Genomic DNA, 13,996 nt, shown 5'->3' on the forward strand with positions numbered 1-13,996 from the left:
CAACCACACCTTCGTGCTTCTCTCTTCCTCCTTATCTGACCAGGCTCCAGCAGAACCAGGTTTAGGTCTGGTCTGGCTTTCTCGTTGCTGACAATGACACAGTTAAATCTACTGCTTCCAGGCAGGGTAGCTGCTGGTGTTTAATGATGTTCAGCTTTTATGTAGTCACCAGGTGACTGGCACCCACAAAAGGTTTACACTCACAGAAGTGCAATCCTGCCTGCCCTCAAATCCCACACTACAGCCAAAATGAAATTTTCTTCCAAGATGAGGATCTCATTGCTAGCAGCCAGTGCCAGCACATCAGATAGTCAGTTCAAGAATGGTTTAGGTTAGAAAGGACCTTAAAGACCATCTCATGGGCAGGGACACCTTCCACTATCCCAGGTTGCTCCAAGCCCTGTCCAGCTTGGCCTTGGACACTTCCAGGGATGGGGCAGCCACAGCTTCTCTGGGGAACCTGTGCCAGGGCCTCACCACCCTCACAGGGGAGAATTTCCCCCTAATATCCCATCTAACCCTGCCCTCTGCCAGTGGGAAGCCATTCCCCCTTGTCCTTGCACTCCAGGCCCTTGTTCAAAGTCCCTCTCCAGATTCCTTGAAGGCCCCTCCAGGTACTTCAGTCAGTTGTGATCTCCATCGATTCACCCATAAAAGCAGAGCAGGTGAGTGACACAATGCTGAGGGGAGAACACACACAATAAAAACGTTTCAGCTGAGCTGGGGCTATTGTTTCCCACTTTGGACTCTCCTCATCCCCTCTCTGCACAAGGACACATGAAACAACAGTGCCAAGACTTTGCACTGTTACACCTCTCTGACTGAACCTGGTCTTTTTTCCTTCTGCCAGCACCATCTGTTTCTACAGCATAAACAGCAACGGCAGACAGGTTAAAAGCAAGGACACGTTTTAAATGAGACTCCCCCTTCCATACCACTTCTAAAGAGCACAAACATTTTCCACTATTTTTTGTACCTCTGTGTTCATAAAGCCTGCATTGATTCGGGAAATGTCACTACTAAGAACAGAACACTTCTTCATGACTGCACTACTCCCCTCAGTGTGTTTATAACACGGTCAAGAGGGTCTTTTCTCTTTTTCCCCATGAATTTCTTAATTTCAAGTACAGAATAGAAGTGAAATGGGTGAAAAACTACATTTGTGTTACAAAACACAAATTTGTTCAAGAGCAGACCATGATTTATTGGCAGTTATTCTGAAACACGGGTGACTGGATACAATAAAAAGATGTTTGTAAAAAACAAAACAAAACAAAAACAGGAAAACAAACAAATCTCATCTTTAAATGCATCACTTGAAGGCATTGATTAAGGGGACACCGTGTGCTGGCAGCTCCTGGTGCAACTGACGGAACAACATGGCACATTTGTTCCTTTCCTGGGTCTTGCCGAGGGTGTGGAACAGCCGGGCTTGGAAGTAGAGAACGTCTCTGAGCTGCTCTTTGCAGTCCACTTTAGCAAAGTAAGTCTTGGCTTCATTTAGATTCAAGATAGCAGATTCCAAAGCTGTGGGAAAAAGGGGGACAGTAATATTTATGAAAATATCACAGTGACAACTCCAAGCAAGGCAGCTCAAGTCTAAGGAGAGCAATTATAAATTCCTCGGCTTTTCAAAACCATTTGTGTCTTAGCAACATGGTCTCTCAGCTAGTTTCTATTATTCAGCCTTTGCTGCAAAATGTGTGTGTGAAAGTATGCAGATAAACAATGTTCCATCATAAACAGCTGTTGAACGACTAATTCCAAATTAATTATAAATAATAACCAGGTAACACACTCTGGTGTAGCAGGACTTCAGTACAGACACTGGTTTGCACTTCTGAGCACAGTTTCTGAGAGAATTACTCTTCACACTACCTTCAATCTTCTTTTGTGGAGTGTAGGAAGCCGCAGAAGCCACCTGACATTTGGCCACCAAGAACATGGCACAGCCTTTGTCCAGGACGGCTCCGTGGGCCAAGACAGGTTCTATTGCCATGTGCAGGATATTCAGGGCTTGTTCAGGAATGCCAAGGATCAGCTGAAAAAGAAATACTGGCTGGTCTCACACTGGAATCCACTGGTATGAGCAGCATCTTCAGGGAACATCAACACAAGCCATGTCTATTTCTAATAACGTGATGTAACGCACACACATTTTTTTTCAACTTTTTCCCCACAATCTTCTTTTAAATCAAAACTTGTCAGTAGAAATGAGCTGCTCTCTGAAATGATTGGGAATGGCTTCTCCACTCAGTCAGTGCTGACAGCCATGTCTCTCAGAATAAACAATATAACTGAACTCATTAGCAGCATTATTTTTAACACAAAAGCCAACCTGTGCTACTAGGAAGCCAAAACACCAGCATAAAAAAATAACTGAAGACATTAAGAGAGGGGAAATTTATGCTGCTTGATTATATGCAATAATGATACATTTTAGTGATACACATGAAACTCAACTTTTATTAACTTCCTCGAAGGTTTTTACATTCAGAGAATGCTTCTTCAGAATCAACAATTTAATTCCACCAAGGCTGTATTCTTAAATCTCACAGGAGTAAAAACAGCATCCAGACCCCCAGAATAAATGTTGCCCTGCAGCCCTGTGAAAACACAAATCAGACCTACCTGGGAGAAAGCCAAGTTGAGCACAGTTTCAGAAGCCAAGTACTGCAGGCTGTATTCCCGAGCGAGGGCCAGAGCCTGGAGCAGCACCGGCAGCGCGATGGTGTGACACGAGGATCTCCAGTAGAGCTCTGCTATGGACAGCAGCACGCTAACCAAACAGGGGCAAACAGTTACAAACCTTTACTCTGGATGAAAAATGTCCACTTGTTTCCCAAGGAATTATTCCATCCATAATGGTATTGGTTTTATTATGAATTATGCTGCTGCATATACAATAAATTTAAATTACACCCTTAAGAGGAGATGCCACAGACATACAAAAGATTAAATAACATTGTAGCTCTCTCAAGATTTACACCAAGGTAGAACTACACACAGACACACACATTTCCATTCCCTATTTATTTTAGATGCAGTGTTTCCTTCTTCCACTAACCTTCCTGGAACTTTATCACCTTTCAGTTTACGTATTGAAAATAACTAAGTTTCAATGCCACAATATTTTGAGGATTCCTCCATACTGTGATTAATAATTGAAATGACTCTGTAATCTCTGAATCACAGCAGGTAATCTGAAGACTAGTGAAGTCTGAACACAGACAAATTGAAATGGCTGATTCTAATCACCGAAAAGTGGCTTTAATACTCTGAAAATGAAACATTCTTACCTAATCACCATCTCAGTGTTCTTGATTTTCTGGCAGTGGATCAACAATTTCTGCAGAAGTTTGTGTGCCTCTGACATTTGATTTTGGGCTTTCAGTACAATGGCTTTTCTGTCGTGGTAGAAAGAAAACATCACTGTATTTTTGTATTTTAGATAGAATTCTGCTCTTCAGAACACAGTAAAACAGGTCTCTATTTTGTGACCTGTGTTTCTTTTAGCTGCAGACTGGCACCCGGACAAAGTGTACACATGCTGCACACACAGGAGGAAAAACAGATCTCCCTGATGCCAACTGGACAACTCCCAGGCAGAAGGGATCAAACTCATAAAACAGCTTTAGATAGAAACCAGGGATTGCCAAAACCAAAGGCCAAACAGGCAGCAGAAGTGGGAGGCCATGCAAGCTAGAAAGCACAAGTAATTATCTGTGAGAAAAACAGGTATGAGGTAAAGCAGCTAAAATTGGCCTGTGCTAACAAGGATACAGAGCAACAGGAAAATGGAGAACAGGGAAGTCAGGACCAAATGCACAGCAACAGGGATTGGGTACAAACGCCCTGAACCAGACACTGAGCAGAATATTTAAAGATCAGGAAATTCATGATCAGTCCAATTCCAGAAGGACAAGCATCAGCTCCCACAGCTTGAATACTGATCTTCCAGCTGACTGGCACTGGCTGCTTTTAGGTGTTTTGCATCATTGAAAATCAACACGAAATTCTTTTAACACTAAGCTGGTTTTCATACTCATCAAATAACAAGTTTTAACTGTAACTATTTTTAATACGTCACTCTCAATTAGAAACGAGCCCATTAAGGTGAGTGAAAAAAAATCACATTGTTCCATTTTGGAGATGTAGAAAGCAGGCCACAGAGGAATTCGCTCAAGACCTGAGCTCCCTCCCCAGCTATTTGACATAAAAATCTGCTTTGTGCTCAGATTTGAGTACAGCAGATTTTGAAGAAGTTACCACAATGGATTCACAGCTCTAGAATAACACCAACTTCAGCTATTCCAGTTCTTAAAATGCCCAGAGAAACAACTACAAATTATTATTACAGGACATGCTCTACGGGAATAGCCCTCTAGGTTAGACAACATGATCTTAACTAGGTCTGGAAAGGGAAAAATATGTAAGGACATGTGACTGCCAGTGATCATTTTGCTAAATTTTTCATTTATGGAACACACCTGCAAGTGCATGAAGACCCATGATTTCTTACCTGTATACACCTTCAATGCTATTAAGTGCTGTAATTCCTGCTACAAGAGAATCTGCTACGTGGTATCTGCCATCGTTCATGGCTCGCTCAAACTGTATTTTCTGATCAAACAGCATCCAAAGCTAAACAAAGAACATCCAGAAACAAGTTTTAGAAATTGTGCCTGCTCATTTTCTAATCCCAAGTTAGAATTTACTTTTTATTTTCCCCTCTGGGTATTTATGTCTAGACACACTAACTCCACTGTCCAATTATTGGATTTACTGAATTACTGTCCCCAACAGAAATGCTCAGGTCTGGATTAATGTTTCAATACTGAAGCTCACCTACCTGACTGCATTTTAAGTAAAAAGGCTCTTTTAAATCATTACTAATGATTTGAGACTTGTAGAGAAGTCGACTTGTTCTGTAGTGAAAAGAGGACCACCCTACATTTAATGGGATCTCGAACACTTCAGTGTAAATACTACCTTATAGACGCCTGTGGTAATGTTTCCCAGAGTCACACAAAAACCAGGTTATTAGCCTATTATCTCAGTTATTTCTGGATTGTAATCTATCAAAATAAGCAGCACTAATTAAACAGAACTTTGAAGCTCCAAATCAATGCAGAGCATTTAACTGCTCTATGTGCTCATGAAGCAGATGCATATTCCTCTGTTAATGAAATTTCTACTTAAACAGTTTCATCTTAGGAGGCTGTGGTGGGAGAAATGTCTCACCAGTCTGAAAACAATGCAGGCAGCTTTTCCATGCTTTTGTAAAAAAGCTGATGCTGCACAGCTTCCCCTGAGGACGAGCCAAGGGAAATGAGAAAACATACAGCCCAAGGCACACAAGAAAATTCAGGAGCAGTGGGATTCAGATCCTCCTGTATAATAGTTACATAACTTACAGGCTGAATGATAAGTGTTCTACCTGTGCATGCTGACTGTTGGGAGGGAATCTCTCCTTTAGGTGTTTCAATATTTCAGAAGCAGCTGCAAAGTAGCCCTGGAAGACGGAACAACACTGATTAATGCACCAGGGCGGGCCCTGCTCCCCTCCCTTTCGGCACAACCCTCAGGGAAGGGATTTGCCAAGCAAACACCGTGCATTGTCTCTGCCCCCAGAGCAGGCTTAAAAGGCAGAAGAAACCACAAGTCAAGTCTTGCATCCTCTGTCAGTAACACCCAGATGTCCTCTCACCAAATGCCACTTTGTGCAAGTAGCCCTAAAGCTCACCTGCTCGGCGTGCAGCTCTGCCAGGTGACACAACACCACGGCGAAGGACTCGGTGTTGTTCTGCTGAACGCCCACGTTCACAGCCTCCAGACTGTTCATGCTCAGCAAGGTCTGGGCTTGTTGAAGTGCCATGGTGCTTGTGCAAGAGAAGTATCTTTTAGTTTTCAAGCGGCAAACAACAACCATTTTTAATCTATGGTCTTGTTATGACAGTAGTCTACATTGTCTGGTTAAGCCAGGGGCCTGGGGAGAAGGAAAACCTGTAAAACAACTGCTATCCAAAGACTCTGGACTGTGCAGGCACAGCAAGTACTACAGACTGAAAGCTGCAAACAGCCAAAGAACAGAGATGCTGAAAGTGGGGGCACAGGAACAATTTATGATCTATTTGCCACAACTGAATGGAAACTCTATCTCTTCTTCAGTATGAGTTTTAAAGGAACACAAGAGAATGGAAATAATTGCACTCAGCCTTCACTGAATCACAGTCTGATTGCTTTATTTTAGTGCACTGGAGAGACACAGTCACTTGTTACACCTATATAAATGCATTATGTGCTAACAAGTGCAGTAACTAATCCAGGAGTTCCACACAAAGCAAATACCTGCGGCCATATAATCTCCAAATGGCTGTTTTCTGTGCTATGCTGATGTCAATGAGCTCTGACAGGCTGTGCTTCCAATGCAACAGATCGGAATCTTTTAAGGCATCCATTAGTTTGTTGGCAGCCTTTCCTGCAAAAGCTCTTTGCTGAACCAAGGACTGTATTCCCAAGGAAGCAAGATACTGGGAAGAAGGAAAAAAACATACCTACAGTGTTGGAAGATAACAGAGCACCCCAAGCTTGCAAATTACACTGGAGCAGAGTTCTAAACTACTAAAAAAGAATCCCAAAAAGACAGCACAGACAAAGGAACACTGCTCCAGGCATTTCTTTAAATACTCACTTATGCACACCCACACATATGTGAATGTCATTTTGTTAGATGTGAAAGGTAATTTCCACTCCCCCACACAGAAATCTTATGGAGGAGGACAGGACCAGTACCTGGATTTCTCCAGAACTGCTGTGAAAACACAGCCTTTGCTGTCCTTCCCTTCCCCACAAAGGGGCCACGTCTGCTCCTATCTCCCAACAACAGCAGTTGCGTCCATTTTAGAACAATTCTCTTAACAAAGGAATTGCAGATTTGGGGAAGACAGAAATAAACATTGATAACAGATCCAGCACACAAACTACCAAAGGGGAGGGCTGCCCTGCAACATTTAAGAGAGCTGTACAAGTAGACGTGTTCAAAGCCCCGCCAGAGGCATCAGCACTGAGCTTCAGGGAAGGTGGAGGCCTAAGAACCTCCCCTGAGCACCAGATTGTGCCAAAATGGTGCCTGGGCCAGTAGCCACAGAGAGCTTTTCTGCCTGAAAATCAAACAAGTTAGAAGGAAAACCAATGAACCTTGCAATAATGCTCTAGCATTAAAGCAACTGAACTCTGGCTTGTTAATATGAAGAATAAAAGTCATAGAAACAGCTGCATTTTGGAGTGTTAAAACATGTTTGTTTAAATCCAGTCAGGTATTTTGAACAGACCAGCCACAAAACCCCAAACTCTGATCACACACGCTCCCACCACCACATGGGTTTGTCCCAGAATAAAGTTAAGGATTGATGAAATGGACTCACTGGCAACCCAAAATGTAAGGATTTGTTCACAGAGTGCTCCAGCAGAACACAGCTATCGAATATCTTCTGCTCCAGGATGTACAACCAGCTCTAGCAAGGAAAAAGATCAAAATCTCATTGCAAATAACTGATGGCTGCAGCACTTTTAACTTGGCTTCCTGTTACAGAATGCACAAAAATTCACTGGAAATACAAACTGCTTGTGGATTGATTCTAATGAAACTTCTACTAAATGCGGCACAGCAAAACATATCAGAAGTGCATCTAGGCTGGGGTGCTGGTGTGGCATCAGCAAACTCTGGAGGTTCAGTGATGCACAAAAACACAGGGAACTGTGGAATGCAGCACCTCAGGAATTTGATATCATTGATGTAAATTCATTATAGTGTTAATTACGGGGAAAAAAAATAAAGAGAAATCCAAGTCTTTCCCTCCCACTTTGCTTGCCCTAAAGGTGGCTGGTTACACTTTGAGAAGTCAACAGGCAGGAAGGAGGAAGCTTATGAAATACTTATTTTTACAACATCTAAGACTAAAGTTTGAGCTTAGTACTGAGATCTTTAGGATAACAATTCCTGCTTAGGAAATTAAACCTGAGCTGCAACAAAACATCCCACGATTCTACAGTTTGTTGTCCTGTGTGCCAGGAGCAATGTCACCCCACTGCTGGGCAGTCAAATGCCCTGGGTGAGATGCTGCTGTAAGAGAAGTTCTGCAGCAGTTCACTGAGCAGAACAACTCAAGCCCCATTTGAACAGAGCTCTCACCAGGCAGTGCTGCAGGCAGACATGGTCGTTGGACTCCTGGGCAATCCTGATGGCTTCCTGAAGTGCAAGTTCAGCCTGCTGGCTATGAGCAGACAGAGGGAGAACAATTAGTATTCCCACAGTGCTTAAGATACAGCATCCTGATCCAGAGGAATATTGATCTGAATTGTGCATAATGCACTCAGATCTCTGATTTAACAGCCTGTGTTTTCCTCCCAGCACTCAGCAGTGCATTCTGGCTTTGAGGACAATAAGCCTGACAGCATCTGCAAACCAAAATGCAGCTGTAACCCCTACATGGGCTTTCAAACCCTGTACATGCCATGGTGCCAAATTATTGTTTGAACAGGGGCAATATTTAGAATCTGCTTGTGTAGAAATTGTTGCTCTCAACTTTGCAGCATCCTTCCCCTCTCCAGTCCTTTCACATGATGCCTCCAGGCAGCAATCAATAAATGGAAACCGTAAGTAAAGATGGGTAGGCCAGCTTTATCAACAAAATAAATCCCACCCATATGGCATTTTAAATTCTAAGAGCTCAGATGGCTTTTTTTGTTTAATTATTCTTTTGCCAGATCATCAGTTCTACTTTGGCTTGCAGAAAACCAACCACACTTTCTTGAGAATATGGATGAAAATAGGCATTCATGCCCACTGACCCGTCTGAGGTCATGGAAATGTAATTGAACACTTAAAATACCCAGGACACAGACAAATGTCAACTCTTGGATGGCTCAGTTATTATGGAAACAAATGTCAAAACAAAAACGAACCCAAACAAATCAAGATCGAAAGACGCCTCCCAACCCAACCACACCGGCTGTCAAGTTTAAGAAAGCCCCTGAAGGGATTTTCAGCAGGAAGGGAAGGTCTCTTTGTTAGCATTTTGAGATGCCCCCGGGTGAATTCCTTACTAGTGACCGAAGCGGCAGTGCAGGGCCGCCAGGTTGAGCGCGGCGTAGCGCAGGCTCCGCCCGTATCCCTCATCCCCGTTGCTTTTGCTCTCTGCCCCCGTGAGGATCAGCCGGTCGAAATAATGCAGGAGGCTGTGTGTGGAACTGAAGACATCTTGCACTCTGAGGCTGTTTAAGTAGCTTAAATAATGCTGAAAAGCGAAGCAAAATCAGCTTTAATTGTACAGATATTAAACCAGAGTTTTGTTTATAACTGTATGTATTTTAGCCCAACATGTGGAACACCATGAAATACAGCCAGGGAAGTGCATGCTGGATCAGAAGTTGCACCAATACTGACACGACCTTTGCAGAATTTCTGGATAAAAATAATTTCTTGGACAAAATTGGTTGTCTGCCCTAACAGGATCTGCCAAATGGTGAAGATTATAAGATCTGGCTGTCAGAATGATCCCAGCCAGTCTGAGATCTCTACAGAGATGGAATCCCTGTATTTACATGTGAAGTGAGAGTGGGAATGGAGGCAGGACTCCCACAGTGTCTGCACTCAGGAAGACACTAAGAAACATCAGGACTGCTTCCATATGCTGTGCAGATAGAAACGAGATGCTAAAATTATGTATTTTCTTTTTGGCATTGAGACCTGGGCAGGATAATCCTTTATGCTGTGAAGTCCAGCCAGGGACTAAGGCAGCCCTTTCAAGGATACCCTTCCAAACAGCAGCAAGGAAAATCCTGTCTGCTTCAGCCCACAGCTGCTGGGAGGAAGAGGTAGAAAGCAAGGCAGGAAAGAGTTGAACTTATGGAAGTTGCTCAAGAATAAGCTGTTGAGGGACAAAGCAAGAGCTCACACCACAGGTCTGGAAACTCCCCTCAGCAGGAGTTGTCTATGGCTTTCAGTATAAATTGCTATTAAGGACCAGAAGCAAAGTGAACAACAACCAGCAAAATTAACAGACATTACACTTAATACTGATTTTTAAACTACAGGAGTATGAGGCCTGAAACTCCTTAGGAAAATGTGGGTAAAAGAAGTAAGTTTTAGATTTAGTTGAACAAGAATGCACTCAGTCCCACCAAAATTAAGAGGCTTATCTCTGTGCATGAAGGGGAAGTACTTTGCTTAATTAAGGTTTCTGTGCCTTCAGGAGATTTAGTCTGAATTACTAAACATTTACATGCAACTTGCTCACACTTTTATAGTGTACTTCTATTTCAATAGAGAATAAATTACTCCCAAATAATCCTATTCTAGAGATAAGAAATCCCTTTACAACCATTCTGGATGAAGAAAAAGATACTTACTGCTTCAGCAAAGTCTGGATTAAATTTTAACAAGTTGTTCAATTCCTTTTGTAAAGATGCTGGAGCAAGAGCCTTTGTCTCATCATTCTTTAGTAAAGAAGCCTGGAATAAAATTTGAACAGTACAAATAAGATATGTAACTGCATAAGGAGGGCTATAAAAATATATTGTGGTACAGGATTGTCAGGTTGCTATCTGCTTGGAGAGGACATTAAAGAAGATTTTGTAGGAGCTCTGTCTACTATGACAGTGGCAGTTTCATTCTGTAGAACTAATGCCACACATTGCTCACTGGAATTACATGTATCTTCTCATAAAAAAAAACCTTAAGAAAACAAATACCCTAAATCCACAGTTTGCTCTGGCAAGCAGTTCAATTAATAAAAAATTACAAAATGTAGTTACTAAAATTAGCATTACTGACTATTGAATTACTGACATTTGTGTCCATGTGTATTTCCGTTCCCTTTTTTATTTACCAGCTGGAATAACCAACAAAACTGCACATTTCACAGAAATGCGAGGCAAGCAGAGCAGAAGGACCTTCTCAGAACCAAATATCAGCATATGGTGACATGTCTGGATAAAACACTCATAGCCCCAAGTGCTCATACTGAGCAACAACATGCAAGATATCAACAAGTCTCCACCACATCAGAGAAAACATCACAGCTGACACGGTGGATGAAATTCAAGGTGAAATTCATGTTATGGAACATTTTCTCCACTTTAATGAGAATTAACTTACCTGCTGAGAAAGAAAATACTCTGCTTGTTTCTGGGAAAGAGGCCCACTGCAGGCTATCTCTTCTTCCCTGGTAAGAAACATTCTGGTTAGAAACAGGGGCAAGGAAAGGCAACACGGAAATGCATTTTATCAGACACCCCACACTTTTGCTTTATAAAGTTTTCTGAGGTATTATAGCTCAAAGCATGAAAGAACACTGAGAAAACTTAATAAAGAATAAAATTTACTATATTAAAGTAAGCAATCCAAATGATTTCACACAGTTCAGCTTCAACCCTGCTCTTGTAGTCGAGAGCAATGTTACCCTAAATACATCCTAAAAAACCCTAAAGAAAAACAGCAGAGAGAACATTTGGGGCTGACATATTCAAATGGCTTTGCTCTGTTCTTTCTGTCTTCTGAAGAGAGTCCCAAGGAGATGAACTGGCACTTTGGCCACATCCATCACTGCTGGAAACAGCTAGTATGCAAGACATTTATTCTGTGGAAAAACAGCAAGTCCAGCACACAGCCAGACCCCAAAATGTCTGACTCAGACTGCAGCAACTCCTGCAAAAGTTTATACAAATACAGTTTGCAAAGTACATTTTAAATTTATGGATAGATAAAATACTTTCAGGATTCTTCTTACAGTGGAGCACCTGTTTAGCAGGTGAAAACTCTCAGTATTTGCTTCTCCTTTTTGAGGTAAATAGACATGAGTTCTTTTATTTGGAGAAGGGTGAAAAGCGAAACAAAACCATTCAACTTAACTTCTCCTTATTGAGCAATCTTTCCCTGCTGGAAGCAGAAGTGGCCTCTCCAACAGTTTTAGCACGTGACAACCAGAGAAGTCATTCAGCAGAGGGAAATTGTTGGCAGCAGCTGCCTTTTAGCCTGTGGCTCCCTAAGCAAGGATGAGAATGGGCAGTGCCACCTTCACGAGCCACTGAGCCACTGACAAATGTTACCACACGGTGGCACCAAGGAAACGAGCGGCCACAAAGCTCAGCCCGGCTGTAGGAGACTTTAATTAAATAAAAGATTAATTTTCTTAAGGGGTGGGAAAGACTTTAACACAACTATATCACCTTAAAGGCCCGTCAAGTTCTTCTTTCTCCATTTTCCCATCCAGCTCCTCTGGACTTGTCAGCTCCATCTCATTCTCATCGGCTCCGTTCTTTTTCTCATCCTTTTGAAAGTACTGCTGGAGTGCTGTGTAAAGTTTATAGACCTGGCTAAAGGAAAGTTTGTTGTATGCCAGGATCATGTGGCGCAGGAACAGACCTGGAGAGGGAAACACCTGCTGTGAGCACCGTCTGTCAGGTGCTGCCTCAGACAGGAGACTAAAATCATGGCCAGCAGCTTAAACGTCATTTAGTTCCTCATTAAACAGAAATTCAGGAGAAATGGAATAGAAATTACTGAGTCTTATCTCAGCCTACCAAATGATACAGCTCAGTGTTGCAGGGTGTAAATCTGGTCATAATTTAGCAGCAAATCTCACAGACAAATTGCTAAAATCAGCACCAACCCCACAACGTGCAAAACTATCAGTTAATGCGCAACATCCGAGCAAGAGGAAAATGACATTGTGCAATTTTACACCTCCCCAGAAAAACAAAGCTGTATCCTGAGGGACTCACATCAGTGACAGATATCACATCAAAAACAGCTTATGGATAACAATGGTTTACCTACTACACTTGTTTTATGAACTTCTGGCTCTGTCCCTGAGAATGAATCTGAAAGATCATCAAAAAATTGTTCCATATCTTTCAGTTCTCCTTCTGCCATAAGTTTTAACCTAAACAGGGGAAGAAAATTACATTTTTAGGGTATTAATATAGACATCAAACAAAACAGCTCTTCTGCTTCCTGTATAAATGATAAACACAAACAGAACCAAGTGATAACTAATTTCTTGGGCCCAGGTGGTTTTCGTAGTGAGATAAATAAGATCGTATTAAATACTGATAATAAGCCAAATAATAATCAGGCTTGGGCTTTTTTTTCTTTTTAAACAGTTGTCTATTAAAAGAGAATAATTAGACCAAAATGGTTATTCTTAAAACAAATAGGAACCCTTTTTAAAATTCTTTTTTAAATATAAATTTTTTTGATTGATTAGATTTTTGGAACTGTTGCTGTTCATGCCTTTCAGAACTTAGTTATGACAAGTAAGAAATCTGTCGAAGTAGAGTTTTGGCCCAAACATATGCTTTTAAAACCCGACATTTACAAGTTTTAGACCACCTTTCAGCGCTCAGAGTGGACACAAGCAGCGCAGAGGATTCCCACAGCGGCCTCGGCGGCCCCTCCCCGGCCCGGCCCCGCCCGCTCGAGCGCTCCCCGCACCTGATGTGGACGGAGCCGGCCAGGTGCGGGCAGCACTCCTCGATGGCCTTGCGCAGCCGCGACAGCGCCATATCTGGACCCTGCGGAGGACATCGACATGTCGCGACAGGCCACGACACAACGGGCTCACCTTTCCCCCCGCCCCGGCCCGGGCCCCGACCTGCAGCAGCGGCAGCAGCAGCCGGTTGAGCCGCCGCCGCTCCAGCAGGCCGAGCTGCGCGCCGGCGCGGCCCAGCTCGCTGAGCAGCACGAGCAGGGCCATCTTGTGCGGGGTGACCCAGTCGCGGACGCCGAACACGTTCGCGTGCACGACGCCGTTCGTCAGCATCGGGTTGAAGTACAGGCTCTCGTGCACGCTCGCCATGGCGGCGCCGGGCCGCCCGTCACCGGGGAAACCGCGCGCGCCCGCCCCGACGGCCAATCACCGCCCCCCGCGCCGGCGCGCGGGCGGTGCCGCAGCCAATCAGAGGAGGGACTGTGCGCCGCCACGGAGGAGCT

The 13,996-nt window shown here is 43.2% G+C and overlaps 1 protein-coding gene across 2 annotated transcripts; it reads right to left on the reverse strand.

Moving 5' to 3' along the window:
* Nucleotides 1-1,179: 1,179 nt before the first annotated feature.
* ANAPC5 (anaphase promoting complex subunit 5) lies at nucleotides 1,180-13,894 on the reverse strand. Of its 2 annotated transcripts, XM_069031073.1 has the most exons (17): nucleotides 13,659-13,894; nucleotides 13,499-13,578; nucleotides 12,838-12,947; nucleotides 12,232-12,427; nucleotides 11,162-11,228; nucleotides 10,414-10,515; nucleotides 9,109-9,299; nucleotides 8,195-8,276; nucleotides 7,428-7,517; nucleotides 6,352-6,533; nucleotides 5,747-5,882; nucleotides 5,441-5,515; nucleotides 4,523-4,644; nucleotides 3,300-3,407; nucleotides 2,632-2,779; nucleotides 1,879-2,041; nucleotides 1,180-1,527 (listed from the first exon to the last, which is right to left on the reverse strand). In XM_069031073.1, the coding sequence occupies exons 1-17, from the start codon at nucleotides 13,860-13,862 to the stop codon at nucleotides 1,313-1,315; spliced, it is 2,271 nt and encodes a 756-aa protein (XP_068887174.1). In that variant the 5' UTR covers nucleotides 13,863-13,894; the 3' UTR covers nucleotides 1,180-1,312. The 2 variants fall into 2 exon arrangements, with proteins under 2 accessions (XP_068887174.1, XP_068887175.1); XM_069031074.1 differs by lacking the exons at nucleotides 13,499-13,578; nucleotides 13,659-13,894 and adding an exon at nucleotides 13,397-13,468.
* Nucleotides 13,895-13,996: the final 102 nt, after the last annotated feature.

This window comes from Aphelocoma coerulescens, chromosome 15 (assembly GCF_041296385.1).
Source record: "Aphelocoma coerulescens isolate FSJ_1873_10779 chromosome 15, UR_Acoe_1.0, whole genome shotgun sequence".
Classification (NCBI taxonomy): domain Eukaryota; kingdom Metazoa; phylum Chordata; class Aves; order Passeriformes; family Corvidae; genus Aphelocoma; species Aphelocoma coerulescens.